Source organism: Aricia agestis, chromosome 1 (genome assembly GCF_905147365.1).
Source record: "Aricia agestis chromosome 1, ilAriAges1.1, whole genome shotgun sequence".
Classification (NCBI taxonomy): domain Eukaryota; kingdom Metazoa; phylum Arthropoda; class Insecta; order Lepidoptera; family Lycaenidae; genus Aricia; species Aricia agestis.
The window spans coordinates 23,243,331-23,256,715 of NC_056406.1; the positions used below are offsets into that span (position 1 = coordinate 23,243,331).

Here is a 13,385-nt window from a genome sequence, read left to right on the forward strand (position 1 = left end):
AAATAATATTTGCATATTATTTAAAATTTTGGTGTTAAAATTTCCTGCAGCTTAGTCTGGGCCAAAATCCGTTTCTTCCCACACGGGAGTTAAAGAATACTACATAAAAATATGCTATATCCTGCTATATCCTTAATTCCCGAAAAGGAAGCCGAATTTCATCAAAATCGGTCTCAACGTTAAAGGGTAACTTCAAAATTTCAATTCTAATAATAAAAAAACTTGAGAGGTGTCATGGGACACCCGAATGGAACGAAGTTATTTCTTACGTTCAAAAAACCTGTATACTTACTTAATGTACTTACTTACACTAAAAAAAAAACTAAAAAAACGCCATCTATTGACGCCCAGGAATATTAACAACGCATCGCTGTTTATTTTAAAAAAACTTCGTTCCAAAAACGCTATCTAGTTGATGCACAGAAATACTTACTTAGGAATACTTTTATCAACGCCCTCTGCCTCTAACATGCAGGTACTAATAAAAGTGTCGAGGTCAAATCAAGGTCAAACATCGTTCTGTCTAGCCTTCAGATTTACGCCGAACGCGCGATAAGGAACTTCGTTCCTATATAATATAATTGCAGTGCGTTTATCTATACAAGGTCTGGTTTGTCTTTGTCTATCACATTGAAAAAATTATATGACATACAAACCAGACATTGAAGCTTATAACTGACGCTGCGAAAACATCGTTTCGCCCGCAACTCTGTTGCACCAAAAATTATCGAGCGGGAACCGTACGTTTTTCCGGGATAAAAATTTGTCCCGGGAATCAAAGTATCTCCGTACCAAATTTCAGCAAAATCGGTTCAGCGGTTTGGGCGTGAAGAAGTAATAGACAGACAGACAGACAGACGAATTCGCATTTATAATATTAATAAAGTATGGATGGGGTTGTCTTAAGAAGGTTAAGGGCCTGTTTCACCACTTCCTGATAAGGCTATCCACCAATTAACTAGACAGATCAAGTATGGAGAATCTGTCAAAAAAGTTGTGAATAGCCTATTAGGTACTTACTACTTTATCAGAAAGTGGTAAAACAGGCCCTAAGAATCTTAACATAGATTATCATAAAAAGGATATCGTACTGTCTGTCGTATACAAGGTGTTGACCGCGATAGTATCGATGTCACATGTATCTGCGAGTGCTGCGTATTGTTCGCGGCCATTGTGATCCGCGCTTTGTTCGCGCATGCCCCGGTTCCTCAGCACTACAGGGGTTAACGACTAATTATGCTGCTTACTAATTGTTACAGGGTTTTTACGTTAATTCGCCTAGGAGTTACCGGATATACCGGCGACTATACTAGTTACTACCTAAGTCCTGAATTTATCTAATTTTTTTTACGTCTTTACTACCTAAATTGTTAAATACATAAGTCTTTTCGTCTAAAGGTTTTATTTAAAGTTAAAGTAATTAAACGCAGTATTCAATGTATTACGTAAGATGTATATAGCAGGGGCGGATCTTGAATTTGTGGGGCCCTGGGCTAATACTGCTTAGGGCCCTACCTAATTACTCAACTAATTGCCATTTTGACAAGAAACTGTTTTCTGTAGTGATGTGGTATATATAATAATAATAATAAATATACTTTATTGTGCACACGTTAAGAAGAAAATTACAACATTTATTAACTAATACAGTGTACTACAATGGCGGCCTTATTACTAATTAGCAATTTCTTCCAGGCAACCACAGGTAAAGGACTGAATATTATTGAATTATTATTATGAGTGTGCAATATTATAGTTGATGAGATATATAATATATTATGTTAAGTACATGAAGAAAATAGGAAAACAAAATATTTTATTTATTTATTAAGTCCCCATGATCGCAGTGTTGGCAATCTTATGATCAGATTTTTTAAATTCTAGATAATTTTTATTATTGACAATAATATCGTCTATTGTTTTCAGTTCGGTTGGGGGCCCTGTATTCGCGGGGCCCTGGGCTGCAGCCCAAAAAGCCTTTAAGTAGATCCGCCCCTGGACTATATAGTTTTAGGCCCTTTATAAACCACTTTTACCGCTTAGATTATGCTCAAAATCATTATTAGGAGATAGGATGCGTCGATATAAAAAATATTGAGTAGGAGATTGGAGAGCGGTATAAATTACTACTGGCCTTTGAAATGAAACTAGCGATTGTTAGAAAGCAGTTAGAAACAACATTTTCTATTATGATATTTTATGCAGTATGAAAAAAACTAGTTTTTCTATAAAAAATATTTCTCGCACTTGGCCGATTTTTTTATCATGACGTATAAGTTCGTAAATGTTTATGAATCTATACATATAAAACTCAAAGGTGACTGACTGATTGACATAGTGATCTATCAACGCACAGCCCAAACCACTGGACGGATTGGGCTGAAATTTGGCATGCGGGTAGATGTTATGACGTAGGCATCCGCTAAGAAAGGATTTTGATAAATTCCAACCCCAAGGGGTTCGAATAAGGGATGAAAGTTTGTATATAATAATACTTCTTAACGCGAGCGAAGCCGCGGGCAAAAGCTCGTTTTATAATATAACCTTTTGTCAAAATTGTCCTACTTGACATATATAAATATTTTTAATATTTATTGTTTTTTTACTGAAATAGTTCTTTCGACCTCTGGCGACCTACAGGAGCTTGGCGACCCCTTAAAGGGTCGCGAGTCGCGACCCACAGGTTGAAAAACATTGGGAAAAAGGTTCCAAGTATTAAATTACCGAATTAAACAGACGGATAAGTTAATTACGCGGTAAACACTAGAATAATTTGAATGAACTTTGAAATTGGATCACGGAGTGTACTCGGTGAAGTATAGAACATTTTCCACAAAGCCATTCATCGAGCCAGCTAAGGAGTGAATCTTTATGAATGCGACCAAATTGTATGAGAGTAGTCCTCTTTCAAAACTTCTCTGAATAGTGTTAATTCGCTATAGCGAATTTTGCTCGACGCTCGTCAATAGAGTATTCGGGGACTCGAGGAGCGCGCAGCCTCACAAAGTCGCGTTGTGTATGGAAAGCGCGGGAACTGAATAGAGTTTCGAGGAAAGGGACACGCGAGGGTGTTCTGTTGTGCGGGGGAGTGCTTTTCAATTGTAACTTTGACGTTTTTTCTTTTTTTGTGTGTGTTATGAGACAAAGACTTTCATTAGCATGTTATTGTTTTGCGCGCTGTCGATGTGTGTACATGAGCTCTACATACGCGGTTTTAATGCACAACATTAATGACGCTTTTTTGGCAACTCATTATAGTTCTCTTGAATTGCGGTCACCATCATTGAATTACTTTACATTTCGAATTATTTGTTTATTTAACGCTTACGTAAATTGTTTGTCCAGACTCCATACTTCTTTTCGTAGGTTCTTTTCAATATCAAATACAGTCATCCCGTTTCACACATCACCCAACAATTATCGCATCATTGAATGTTTAATTACTATTTGTTTAGCGCGAATTTGAGCGCCATAAATAATAAACGATGGTGAAACAATTGCTACTTCAGCGTAATGCCAAATTACACAGCCATTACCTGGCCCGGAGTCCTCGAGTCGACAATTAAGTCGCGACAATACGAGTCGAGTCTGCCGCTCCAGTAACAGTTGTCGCGGCGACAAAGAACTCGCCGAGCGACGTGGAACAAAAGATGGCCCAATTGTATTACCAGCCAGTTTTTGTCTACCGCCAAATAGGAAAATGGATACAATGGAAAATTTTCGAATAATAAATTTTTTTGAAGAGAACCTCTTTGAATTTGTTTCACTCGGAAACGGTTGAGTGGTTTCGGTGTTCGGTGTTCAAAAGATGTCATAATACTAATTAATGTAGTAAGTGCGCTTCGTACGCGGTACGACATATTTTGATAGCGGTCTTTGGACTCTTTGGTTTATAAGAACATGGGAACCGATTAATTTCGACTTGTCCGTTATATTATATATCGTGGCTTTGACTCCAACTTCTCATCTATACTAATTTGAAAAAAGTATTTCTGTCTGTCTCATAAGTCATAACCAATTCCAATGCCCGTTCTAGCAATTTAGCCGCTCCGAGTCAAGATCATTTTCGCCGAGCTTTACATGCAAAAAAAAAAATCATTTTTTTTGCATGTAAAGCTTAATTGGGACTGGTACCGACTTCAAAGTAATCGACTTTGAAGTCGGTACCAGTCCCAATTAAGCTTCAGATATTCTGACATTGACTGAACTCACGATAAAATTAGCTGGTACCGACTTCAAATAATGAAGACTGTAGTATGTACAGAAATAGTTGAGACTTAGACGAATTCTGAAAAAAGGCACTATTATAGAGTAAGAGTTATTTAATACTTTTTAGTTCATATTATTATTGTTTTTACCTTGGAAGTCGGTTTTAATTTTTTGTTACTAATAATAATTCAGTCTTTTATTAACTATATATCACTTAAACCGCGGGTAAGACCGCGGGGCACAGCTAGTAATCTAATAATAATAACTCGCAATTCTCAATTTATCAAAGCCGACTAAATATAATAAGCAAAGCCGGACCTTTCAGGCATCTTTCCATGAATAGTGTTAATTTGCTTCTGAATTGGCACAACTCCCGTAAGTATTGAATAGGTTTGGTCGATATCGAGTTCCGAATTGTATATGGAAAATGTAGAAATGGTACTGAAAACGGGGGTGATTTTCTAAAGACTTGTATCAATAGTATGTTAAACGCCGCTCATTGAGCTGCTGCTCGCTTTCAACGCGAAAATCAAACGCGTGACGCGACTGCGAAGTCTTTATTTTAAATGTTTTGTTATGAAAGCCTTTCGAAATCAGCCAGCCATTGAAAATGTTTACAATGCGCAGTGTTTCGTTGCTAAGAGCCGGCCTTAGAATAATTATAATATTTACTCTGTAGATTAGGGTTTCCCAATCGTTTCTTGGGACCACTTTAATGTAGTTCACATTGGCCAATATGAAGGCATAATATAAATAAACTCTAATGGTCATAATAACTTGATATGAAATTACACAATAAAGTTTGGCATTTACATTTCTGAGCTTTGAGTATAAGTAGAATATTATTTTTTAAGTGAGTAAGTACTGAGTAGTGTAGGCTGTATAATAAGTATCAGTCAGCGCGCAGCAAAGGACATTGACAGGGTTTGGCCCAAGTGGTGCCCACACGTGGGAGTAGTGCCAACTAGTTCTCCTTGGACTACAATACATTAAAAAAATAATTTTAAAAAATCGGTCCCAGGAGTTATTAATTTGAATACATCTTATTTTTTAAGGTTTTTCTGGTGTTTAAGGTATTTTTTGTTTAATTAGTTAGATTTTTACGCTCAAAAATGCACACCTAACGTATCGCATAACTCCTTAAACCGGTCTTTTGTATCCTCCGCTCCAATAACAAATAACTACCAGGTGCATAATATGGTTTTTGGGGTGGGCTAGGCATCTCGACGCGATAAGGTGCCCTGCTTTATTCCTAGATAGAATTATAATCGATGACGATGATGACGACTAGTATCTTATTTGTTTTATTGTTATGTTATCCTGTGGCTGAAATGATGATTGTAATGTAAATGTTGTATAGTACAGATATATCTGTATGTAAGTGTTTTTATGACTATAATATTATAATACAATAAGTAATAGTCACTGCCACAGCTGTTACCAACTGATTACTTATGTTAATTATTGCAAATATTAATTGATGAATAATATTGATTTACATTAATATATGTAAAACTATAGAAGTGGACGTCCTGTGACTGATATGATGATGTAAAACTGAAGTAATAATTATGCAATAGTTGCTTTTTATTGTCAAATTCATTTTTCGTAAATAAATAATTCTCTACAAACAAAAAAAAAATCTCTTGACCCCTGGGTTAGATTTTCGAGCGCTTTGGTTTACAGGTTAGGGTTGGCCTGAGGAACGAAATGCACCATGGCTTCATTGTGGGCAGCACTTGGGCCAACTTCCATATAAGGATTGGCAATGTCCTTTGTATGGATTTGACAGATTTGCAAGACGTCTCACGCAATTGAAGTCTGCAAAACTCAATTCTATTTGTGCTTTAGTAATATTATTATTTACTAGCTGTCCCGGTGAACTTCGTGTCACTTTAAAACCTTCCCTGGACTTCTACGAATATTTTAAGACTAAAATCAGCCCAATCCGTTCAGCCGTTTTCGAGTTTTAGCGCGACTAACACATTTGAAAATCCATTTTTTTATATAAGATTATTACTAAAGCACAAATAGAACCTCTGTGGCTCAGTTGGTGGGCTGTTGGTAGCTCAAGCCGGGGGTCGCGGGTTCGAATCCTGCCAACGGAACAAAAAGTTTTCAAAAGTTCCTATGGATGTGTATTAAATATGTGTATGATAATAATAAAAATCTGAAATATATTATGTATAGTATACAAGCATTAAATATATTTCTGTTGTCTGGTACCTGTAACACAAGTCCTTCAGGTACTTACCACGGGGCCAGACTGACGTGGTGTGAAGCGTCCGTATATATATAATTATTATATTATAATATTATTAAGTAAATAGATGACCCATTGAACTTCGTATCACCAGGTATCACCATTCTCCTTCCTTTCCTAAACCTTCCCTGGACTTTAACGAAATATTCGATCAATTTATTATGAGGGTTCCGTACCCAAATTCGGGAGCCTGTCACTGAGACTTCGCTGTTTGTCCGTCCGTCTGTCTATCTCCATGCTGTATATCAAGAACCGCGTGATAGCTATGATAAATTATTAGATTATACTAGATTATGTATTTCTATTACCGTGAACAAATAATAAAAACAACATAATATTAATTGTATTAAAGAGGGCTCCGATACAACAAACGTGAGTTTTTTTTTTACTTTTTTGCTCGACATGAATAATAATGGCAACAGATAGGCATTTTGAATATTAAAAAAATTCTCAATTATATTAGGTTGGGGAAAAAGTTTCTTCGCATTTTATATAAAAACGAGCTTTTGCCCGCAGCTTCGCTCGCGTTAAGAAGTATTATTATATACAAACTTTCATCCCCTATTTTAACCCCTTGGAGGTAGAATTGATCAAAATCCTTTCTTAGCGGATGCCTACATCATATCATCTACCTGCATGCCAAATTTCGGCTCGATCGGCCTAGTGGTTTGGGCTGTGCGTTGATAGATCACCATGTCAGTCAGTCGCCTTTGAGTTTTATATACATATATAGATAGATTCAAAAGGTTTTTTTATAAGGTTTATTTACAATTGACTAAAGTATATAGGTGCCATTTTGTTTGATAACTTTTTGCGATCTTGTTGGTAGGGACATGATCCCATTGCTATTAAAATTTTGGGGCGTCGGGTGAAAAAACTGCCACAAGTGGTTTTGGCAGTCCTCTTGTGATATCAACCTGTCACTGCCTAAGCCCCTAAGAGATTCAGCAGCGACCGAAACAGGTGGAAATCTGGAGCAAGGTCAGGACTATATGCTGCTCTGTATCTTAAATATTTCTATATTTGATAGGAAAACCATTGTTGAACTTTATTGACGACGTGTTATATTGCTAAAATTGACAACTCTAAGGCCCTATTCACATGCATGCGGTTGCGGTACGGTCGCCCGCGCCGTGTCGTTAGCCGTACAAAGTAGAATGTATGCGCTACTAAGCCGTGCCATGTGAAAGCTGTCTAAGTGGCTCATACATTTCTACTTTGTACGGCACGGCGACCGTGCCGCAACCGTATGCATGTAAAAAGGGCCTAAGACTGGAGGCAGATTGGGCCGGAGTTATCCTACTTTTACTATGGCTAGACCACACACTACACAAGTCACAACAGCCGCAAAACTAGAGGAGCTGCAATTTAATGTCTACGACATCCACCGTACTTCCCGGACTTTTTCCAACAGATTACCATTTTCTTCGGAATTTGGATAATAATAATATAATATAATAATAATATCTATGGACGCTTCACACCACGTCAGTCTGGCCCCGTGCTAAGTTGTGTTACAGGTACCATACAACGGAAATATATTTAATACTTTTATATTATACATATATTTAAGATTTTTATTATGTCATACACATATTTAATACACATCCAGACCCGGGAACATTGAAAACTTTTTGTTCCGTCGGCGGGATTCGAACCCGCGACCCCCGGCTTGAGCTACCAACGCGCTCACCACTGAGCCACAGAGGACGTCGACTTGCTACAAGGAAAAAATTCAACTCTGATGTGGCAGTCCAAACCGCATTCAAAGAATTTATTGACTCGTCCCTCCGTTTTTTTAGTAAAGGAATCAACGAACGAAAGCATCGATAATAATGGTACATATTACTTTGATTAATTATATTATATTATTCAAAAAAACGACTTTATATTCCTCCCATACAAAACGCCAATTTCATATTATGTAGGACTGGACCTAATATTAATATAATCCCATACAATGAACGTGATTTTTTTGTCCTTTTTTGCACAATATCAATAATGGCAACAGGTAGGCACTTGCAATTTTCACAAAGGCCTTAAATACAGGGTGTAACAAAACTAAGTGATAATACTTTAGGGTGTGTACGTGTTTAAAGTCGCAGCGCTGAAAGACCAAATTTTTTTTCACTTTTGTGGGGAAACTCGTGACGTTCGGGCCCTTGCCCATACAAAAGTGAAAAAAGTGAACTCTCTACAAGGAACACATACACACCCTAAAGTATTACCACTTAGTTTTGTTACACTCTGTATAATATGTGTACTTTAAGTTTTAACGCCTCCGTGGTCCAGTGGTTAAGAGCGTAGCTCTTGACTCGGAGGTCGTGGGTTCGATTCCCGCGTTGGAACTTTAACAATTAATAATAGTATTTAAATAAAATAAAAAATTTAAATAAAATAAAAAATAAAAAAAAAATTTTACTTATAGTGTAAGTATGTATATTAGTGTTTATTTCTAAAATAGTTTAGTTTTATACTTATTAACTTTATATTAGATTCGTATAAGTATATGTTTTAAATTCTACTAGTTATTTTAATAAATTATATTTTTTAATAAAATAAAATAATAATTCCCATACAAATAACACAATTTTTGGCTTATTTTTGCTCTATAACGGTACGGAACCCTTCGTGCGCGAGTCCAACTCGCACTTGGCCGATTATTTTAATGGCCGGTATTACACGCATCAATATTATCACGATTCCGTGATAATATTGATGGTGTAATAGGCTGTACACTACACAAGTACACTTATGAATCGCGTGATACTAGAATCATGATAATATTGATGCGTAGGTACCGTGTATGCCATACTAGACGTCCCGCTTTTGGCTATTTTTGTTCTCAGCAACGCCATCTATGATGCACGAAATGGAAACCTCAAAATAAACAGTACACTTCCTTTAACCTAGAGGGCGGGCTTCTGTAGCTGGCAGAGCTCTGACGACTTTGAAGTTTTGTTAGCCAGCGCCATCTCTTAGCGTATAGCTAAGCTAGAGCTAGCCCTGGTCTGCTTATGTATATAATAGTTTTTGTGCAAGTGACTAGATGGCGTACCACGTAAAATATTTTTTTATTACACCTTTGAAAGAAGGCCATTTCCATGCCAATTTACATCAACATACTACACCATAAATCATTATATTGTAGACCTGCAGAAAATATTTATTTTGCAATATTTTATTTAATTTTCTTTGAGTAAATAATATCGTTACATGTCGATGTCAAAAAACAAAACAAACACATTGTTGATGTCGGCAGTCGGATCAATATAATTTCATTGTAGACATATTTCCAGAAGATTAAAGCAACTGCCTGATATCTCTTTAAGCATATTTTTGATTATTGAATTAAGTATAAAATATTTTACTTCCATTTGGGTACAAGTTACAACGCGCACCGGTAACAAGTAACAACACAATTTCACGATAGTGAGGCAGCTACCCAGCTACCGACCGCGCCCCTTTTAATCCGACGCGCCAGCTAATCCGACACCCTTTTAATCCGTCATGCAGCGCAGTACAGTTGTACTAATAATTTTTTTACCGTTTTCCATAAATGTACTAATTTGTTAACTGACGTTTTATTTGTGGTTAGGTATGTGTTTAGCCTGATTAAATTATTAAGTAGACAGTCTATTTTTTTTAAGACACAAACTTTATAAAACTGTAAATATACCAGAATGATTCATAGCCAGATGACCGGCTATGACTCGCTGATGCTATATATGCTATAATATGCTATTCGGTCAGGTAATGTCAAGTTATTATTAATTTAAAATATTTGTTTACTGTGAGTTGTGACTGATACAAACCCGACCAAATTACGTAGGTATTATACGCCATCTGCTTATGAATAAATTTATCTAATGATAAATACTCAAGTTATAAACCACGAAGATTTTCAGCTGATAATATAATAATAATAATTATACTTTCATCATCATGAAATTCAAATTCTAATCAAGTGCCTATTTAACATCAAAGTTAAGTGTCAGTTATTAGGGAGCGTTAAATAAAAAAGTTACGCTTTATTATGGACTTGACTGTAAGCTCACTCCGGTTCGTCGGCTTAGCAGTCCGGACCCACGAGCGGCGGATAACTGAGGGTGGCGGGTGGCGGGGACCGGAGTATGGCTATTGGCTTCGCATTCCATTCCAGTTATCGCGCAGCTGGCAACTAGTGCGGACGGCATCGTTACCTAAACTGTGCGCAAGATTGTAAACGTGCCGCAAAATCGAAATTTGCGATTGAAATGGCTTCCCAAACGCAAAAAAGAAAGCATAAAGCTCTTACGATCAAAGAGAAATGTGAGATTCTGCAGCGCATCGATCGCAGTGAAACAATGAGCAAATTAGCGCAGGAATACGGCATAGGACGCGCTACAATTTTCGATATCAAAAAGAATCGTCACAAAATCGAAGAATTTCTGTCTAGCACGTCCGAGTGTGATGTGAACAAGAGAAAATCACTAAAGAAAGCGTGTCACCCTGAGGTCGAGGAAGCCCTGTACACGTGGTTTCAACAGGAAACTAACGCGCACAACCCCATATCTGGGCCCATGTTGACTGAAAAAGCAAAGTTTTTCTATAATAAAATAACTGGGAAAAATGACTTCATAGCTAGTAGTGGATGGCTGGACAAATTCAAGACTCGTTACGGTATACGCTTAACTTGCGGAAAAGGAAGCAAATCGGACGTGGAACCGTTTAAGAAGAAATTTTTGCTGAAACTGCAGGAGATGGATCTTAGCCCTTCTCAGGTTTATAACGTGGAAGAAGCGCGGCTGTTTTGGCGGGTGCCTTGTGAGACGGACGATTCGGACGCCGGGGAATGTAAGGCCGTACAGTGCTTGAGCAAGGAGCTCGTAACTTTTCTACCTTGTGCTAATGCGTCGGGCACGCATAAACTCAAGATGACGGTAGTTGGAAAATCGGAGAAGCCGCTAGCATTAAAGAAAATCGATTTACCTCTGAACTACTGCGTACAAAAGAGAGGCTCGATAACAAAGGAGCTTTTCAAACAATGGTTCTTCGATTGCTTCGTGCCGGAGGTCAAGAATTTTTTGAAAGAACGTTATCTTCCTCAAAAGGCACTGCTCATGCTAGTTAATGCTCCCGGACGTCCATCCGAGGAGGAATTAACGACCGAGGACAAAAACATTACGGCGATGTTCCTTCCATCGAACTGCAGCTCGCTCATCCAACCAATGGAGCAGCGCGTTATCCAGTTCATCAAACAAGACTACAAAAAAAAGCTCATGACGACGGCTTTATCGAAAAATCAAGCTATCGAAGACACTTTAAATGAAGTTAATATGAAAGATTTGTTTTATTTACTCTGTGAGTGTTGGAACGAAATGCCCGACACCGCCATCGCGTCCTCGTGGAACAACCTGTGGCCTGAAATTGTTTTCGAATACAGACCTCTACAGTTGGTAGTCGATTATGATTTAATACATAAATTTGCAATCAGAACACAGATAAGCTCTAAAATTTTGGAAAACTGGTTTCAAGGAAGAAGAGAAGAGGAGAGTTTGCTTCATAAATTGTCGGACGAGGAAATTATGAAGCAGGTACTATCGACTAGTGACACGGTGAATGAGGTGGAAGCCGAAGAGTTGGTCTGCTCTCCACTAGTACCAGTCGATGAAGCGATCAAGGCATTCGAGGTGGGGTTGCAGTGGGCCGAAGAGAACGAGGCATCCTACGAGGAACTTATGCTTTTAAGAAGGCTTCGTGATAAGGCATTACTTTCTCGATTACAGAATACTGAAAGCATAAAAGTTGAAGAACCAGACCCTTTCGAACAGTATTAAGGGTGGGTTGCACCAGAGGCGTGGTTAAAGTTAAAGTTATGGTCAAAGTTATGGTTATAGTTAAGGCTAACTTTAACTTTAACCTTAACTTTGACCACAGAATTTGACAGATGACTGGTCCGACAATGCTTGAAATGAACGTGGACGGGGGCCCTGCTGGTAAAAGAGAACTGTCAAAAATGGCGTTTTTGTATGATGACAGCGTTAGTGCCTTTTTTCGCCTCGTTCATTCAAAGCTTTTTCGAGCTCAAGGTTATGGTTAAATATGGCGTCCATTTTTTACTTTAACCAAAGATTTGACATTTTACATTACAATAATACAAGTTGGTGCTACCCACCCTTAGTAAGTACCAAATATTTTTAAGTATTTTAGAATAAGTAGGTACTTACTGAGTTTAAAATTTTGTTAAAATAATAATATTAAGTAGCTTAGATAAATGATTGGTCTCACGCGCGCGCTCGACTAGATACCGCGCTGTATAGTGTATAGAAAACACAGATTCCCGAATGCGGCACCTCAATATTGTAGTGTGTGTATTGGCGGCTCTCGACATACGCCCGTTCTACACATTGGGCCAACGCGTCTGCAGACGCGTTGGCCAACGCGTTCGCCTATTGCCGGCTCTTGATATAGGCGAACGCGTTGGCCAACGCGTCTGCAGACGCGTTGGCAGTGCGCTTGCAACGGCGTTTGTGAGTAATCCACACATAGGAAGGTCGTTCAGTATGCTTTGGATCGCGCCAATGTGCGGACGGATTCAAAATGGATGTTTAGTCGCTAACAGCTGCAGCTGTTTATTTATTCACAGCTTATAATTACTTTGTAAATGTGGACAAGAAAAAGTTTTTAAAGAGTATTCTGGAAATAAATAAATAAAAGGCGAGAAAACGTAACAAACAAAGAAATAAACTCACTTTTACATAATATTTTATAATATTAAAATAATATAAGTAATTATTTTATTACCTACTTATTATTTATTAAATTATTACATACAAAAATTATTACATATTATAATAATTATCATAATTATAACTCCGGGCAAACTGATCGCGCGGCCTATGTGTGGATGGAGCACGAAGCTTGCGACAAA

At 37.7% G+C, this 13,385-nt stretch overlaps 1 protein-coding gene across 1 annotated transcript; it reads left to right on the plus strand.

Moving 5' to 3' along the window:
• The first annotated feature begins 10,644 nt into the window (after window positions 1-10,644).
• Window positions 10,645-12,291, plus strand: LOC121733122 (jerky protein homolog-like). The gene has a single exon (XM_042123285.1). The coding sequence runs from the start codon at window positions 10,729-10,731 to the stop codon at window positions 12,289-12,291; it is 1,563 nt and encodes a 520-aa protein (XP_041979219.1). The 5' UTR covers window positions 10,645-10,728.
• The last annotated feature ends 1,094 nt before the right edge of the window (window positions 12,292-13,385 follow it).

Coding starts and splice junctions, on each gene's coding strand:
- LOC121733122 (XM_042123285.1), top strand. CDS start 10,729: ATGGCTTCCCAAACGCAAAAAAGAAAGCATAAAGCTCTTACGATCAAA.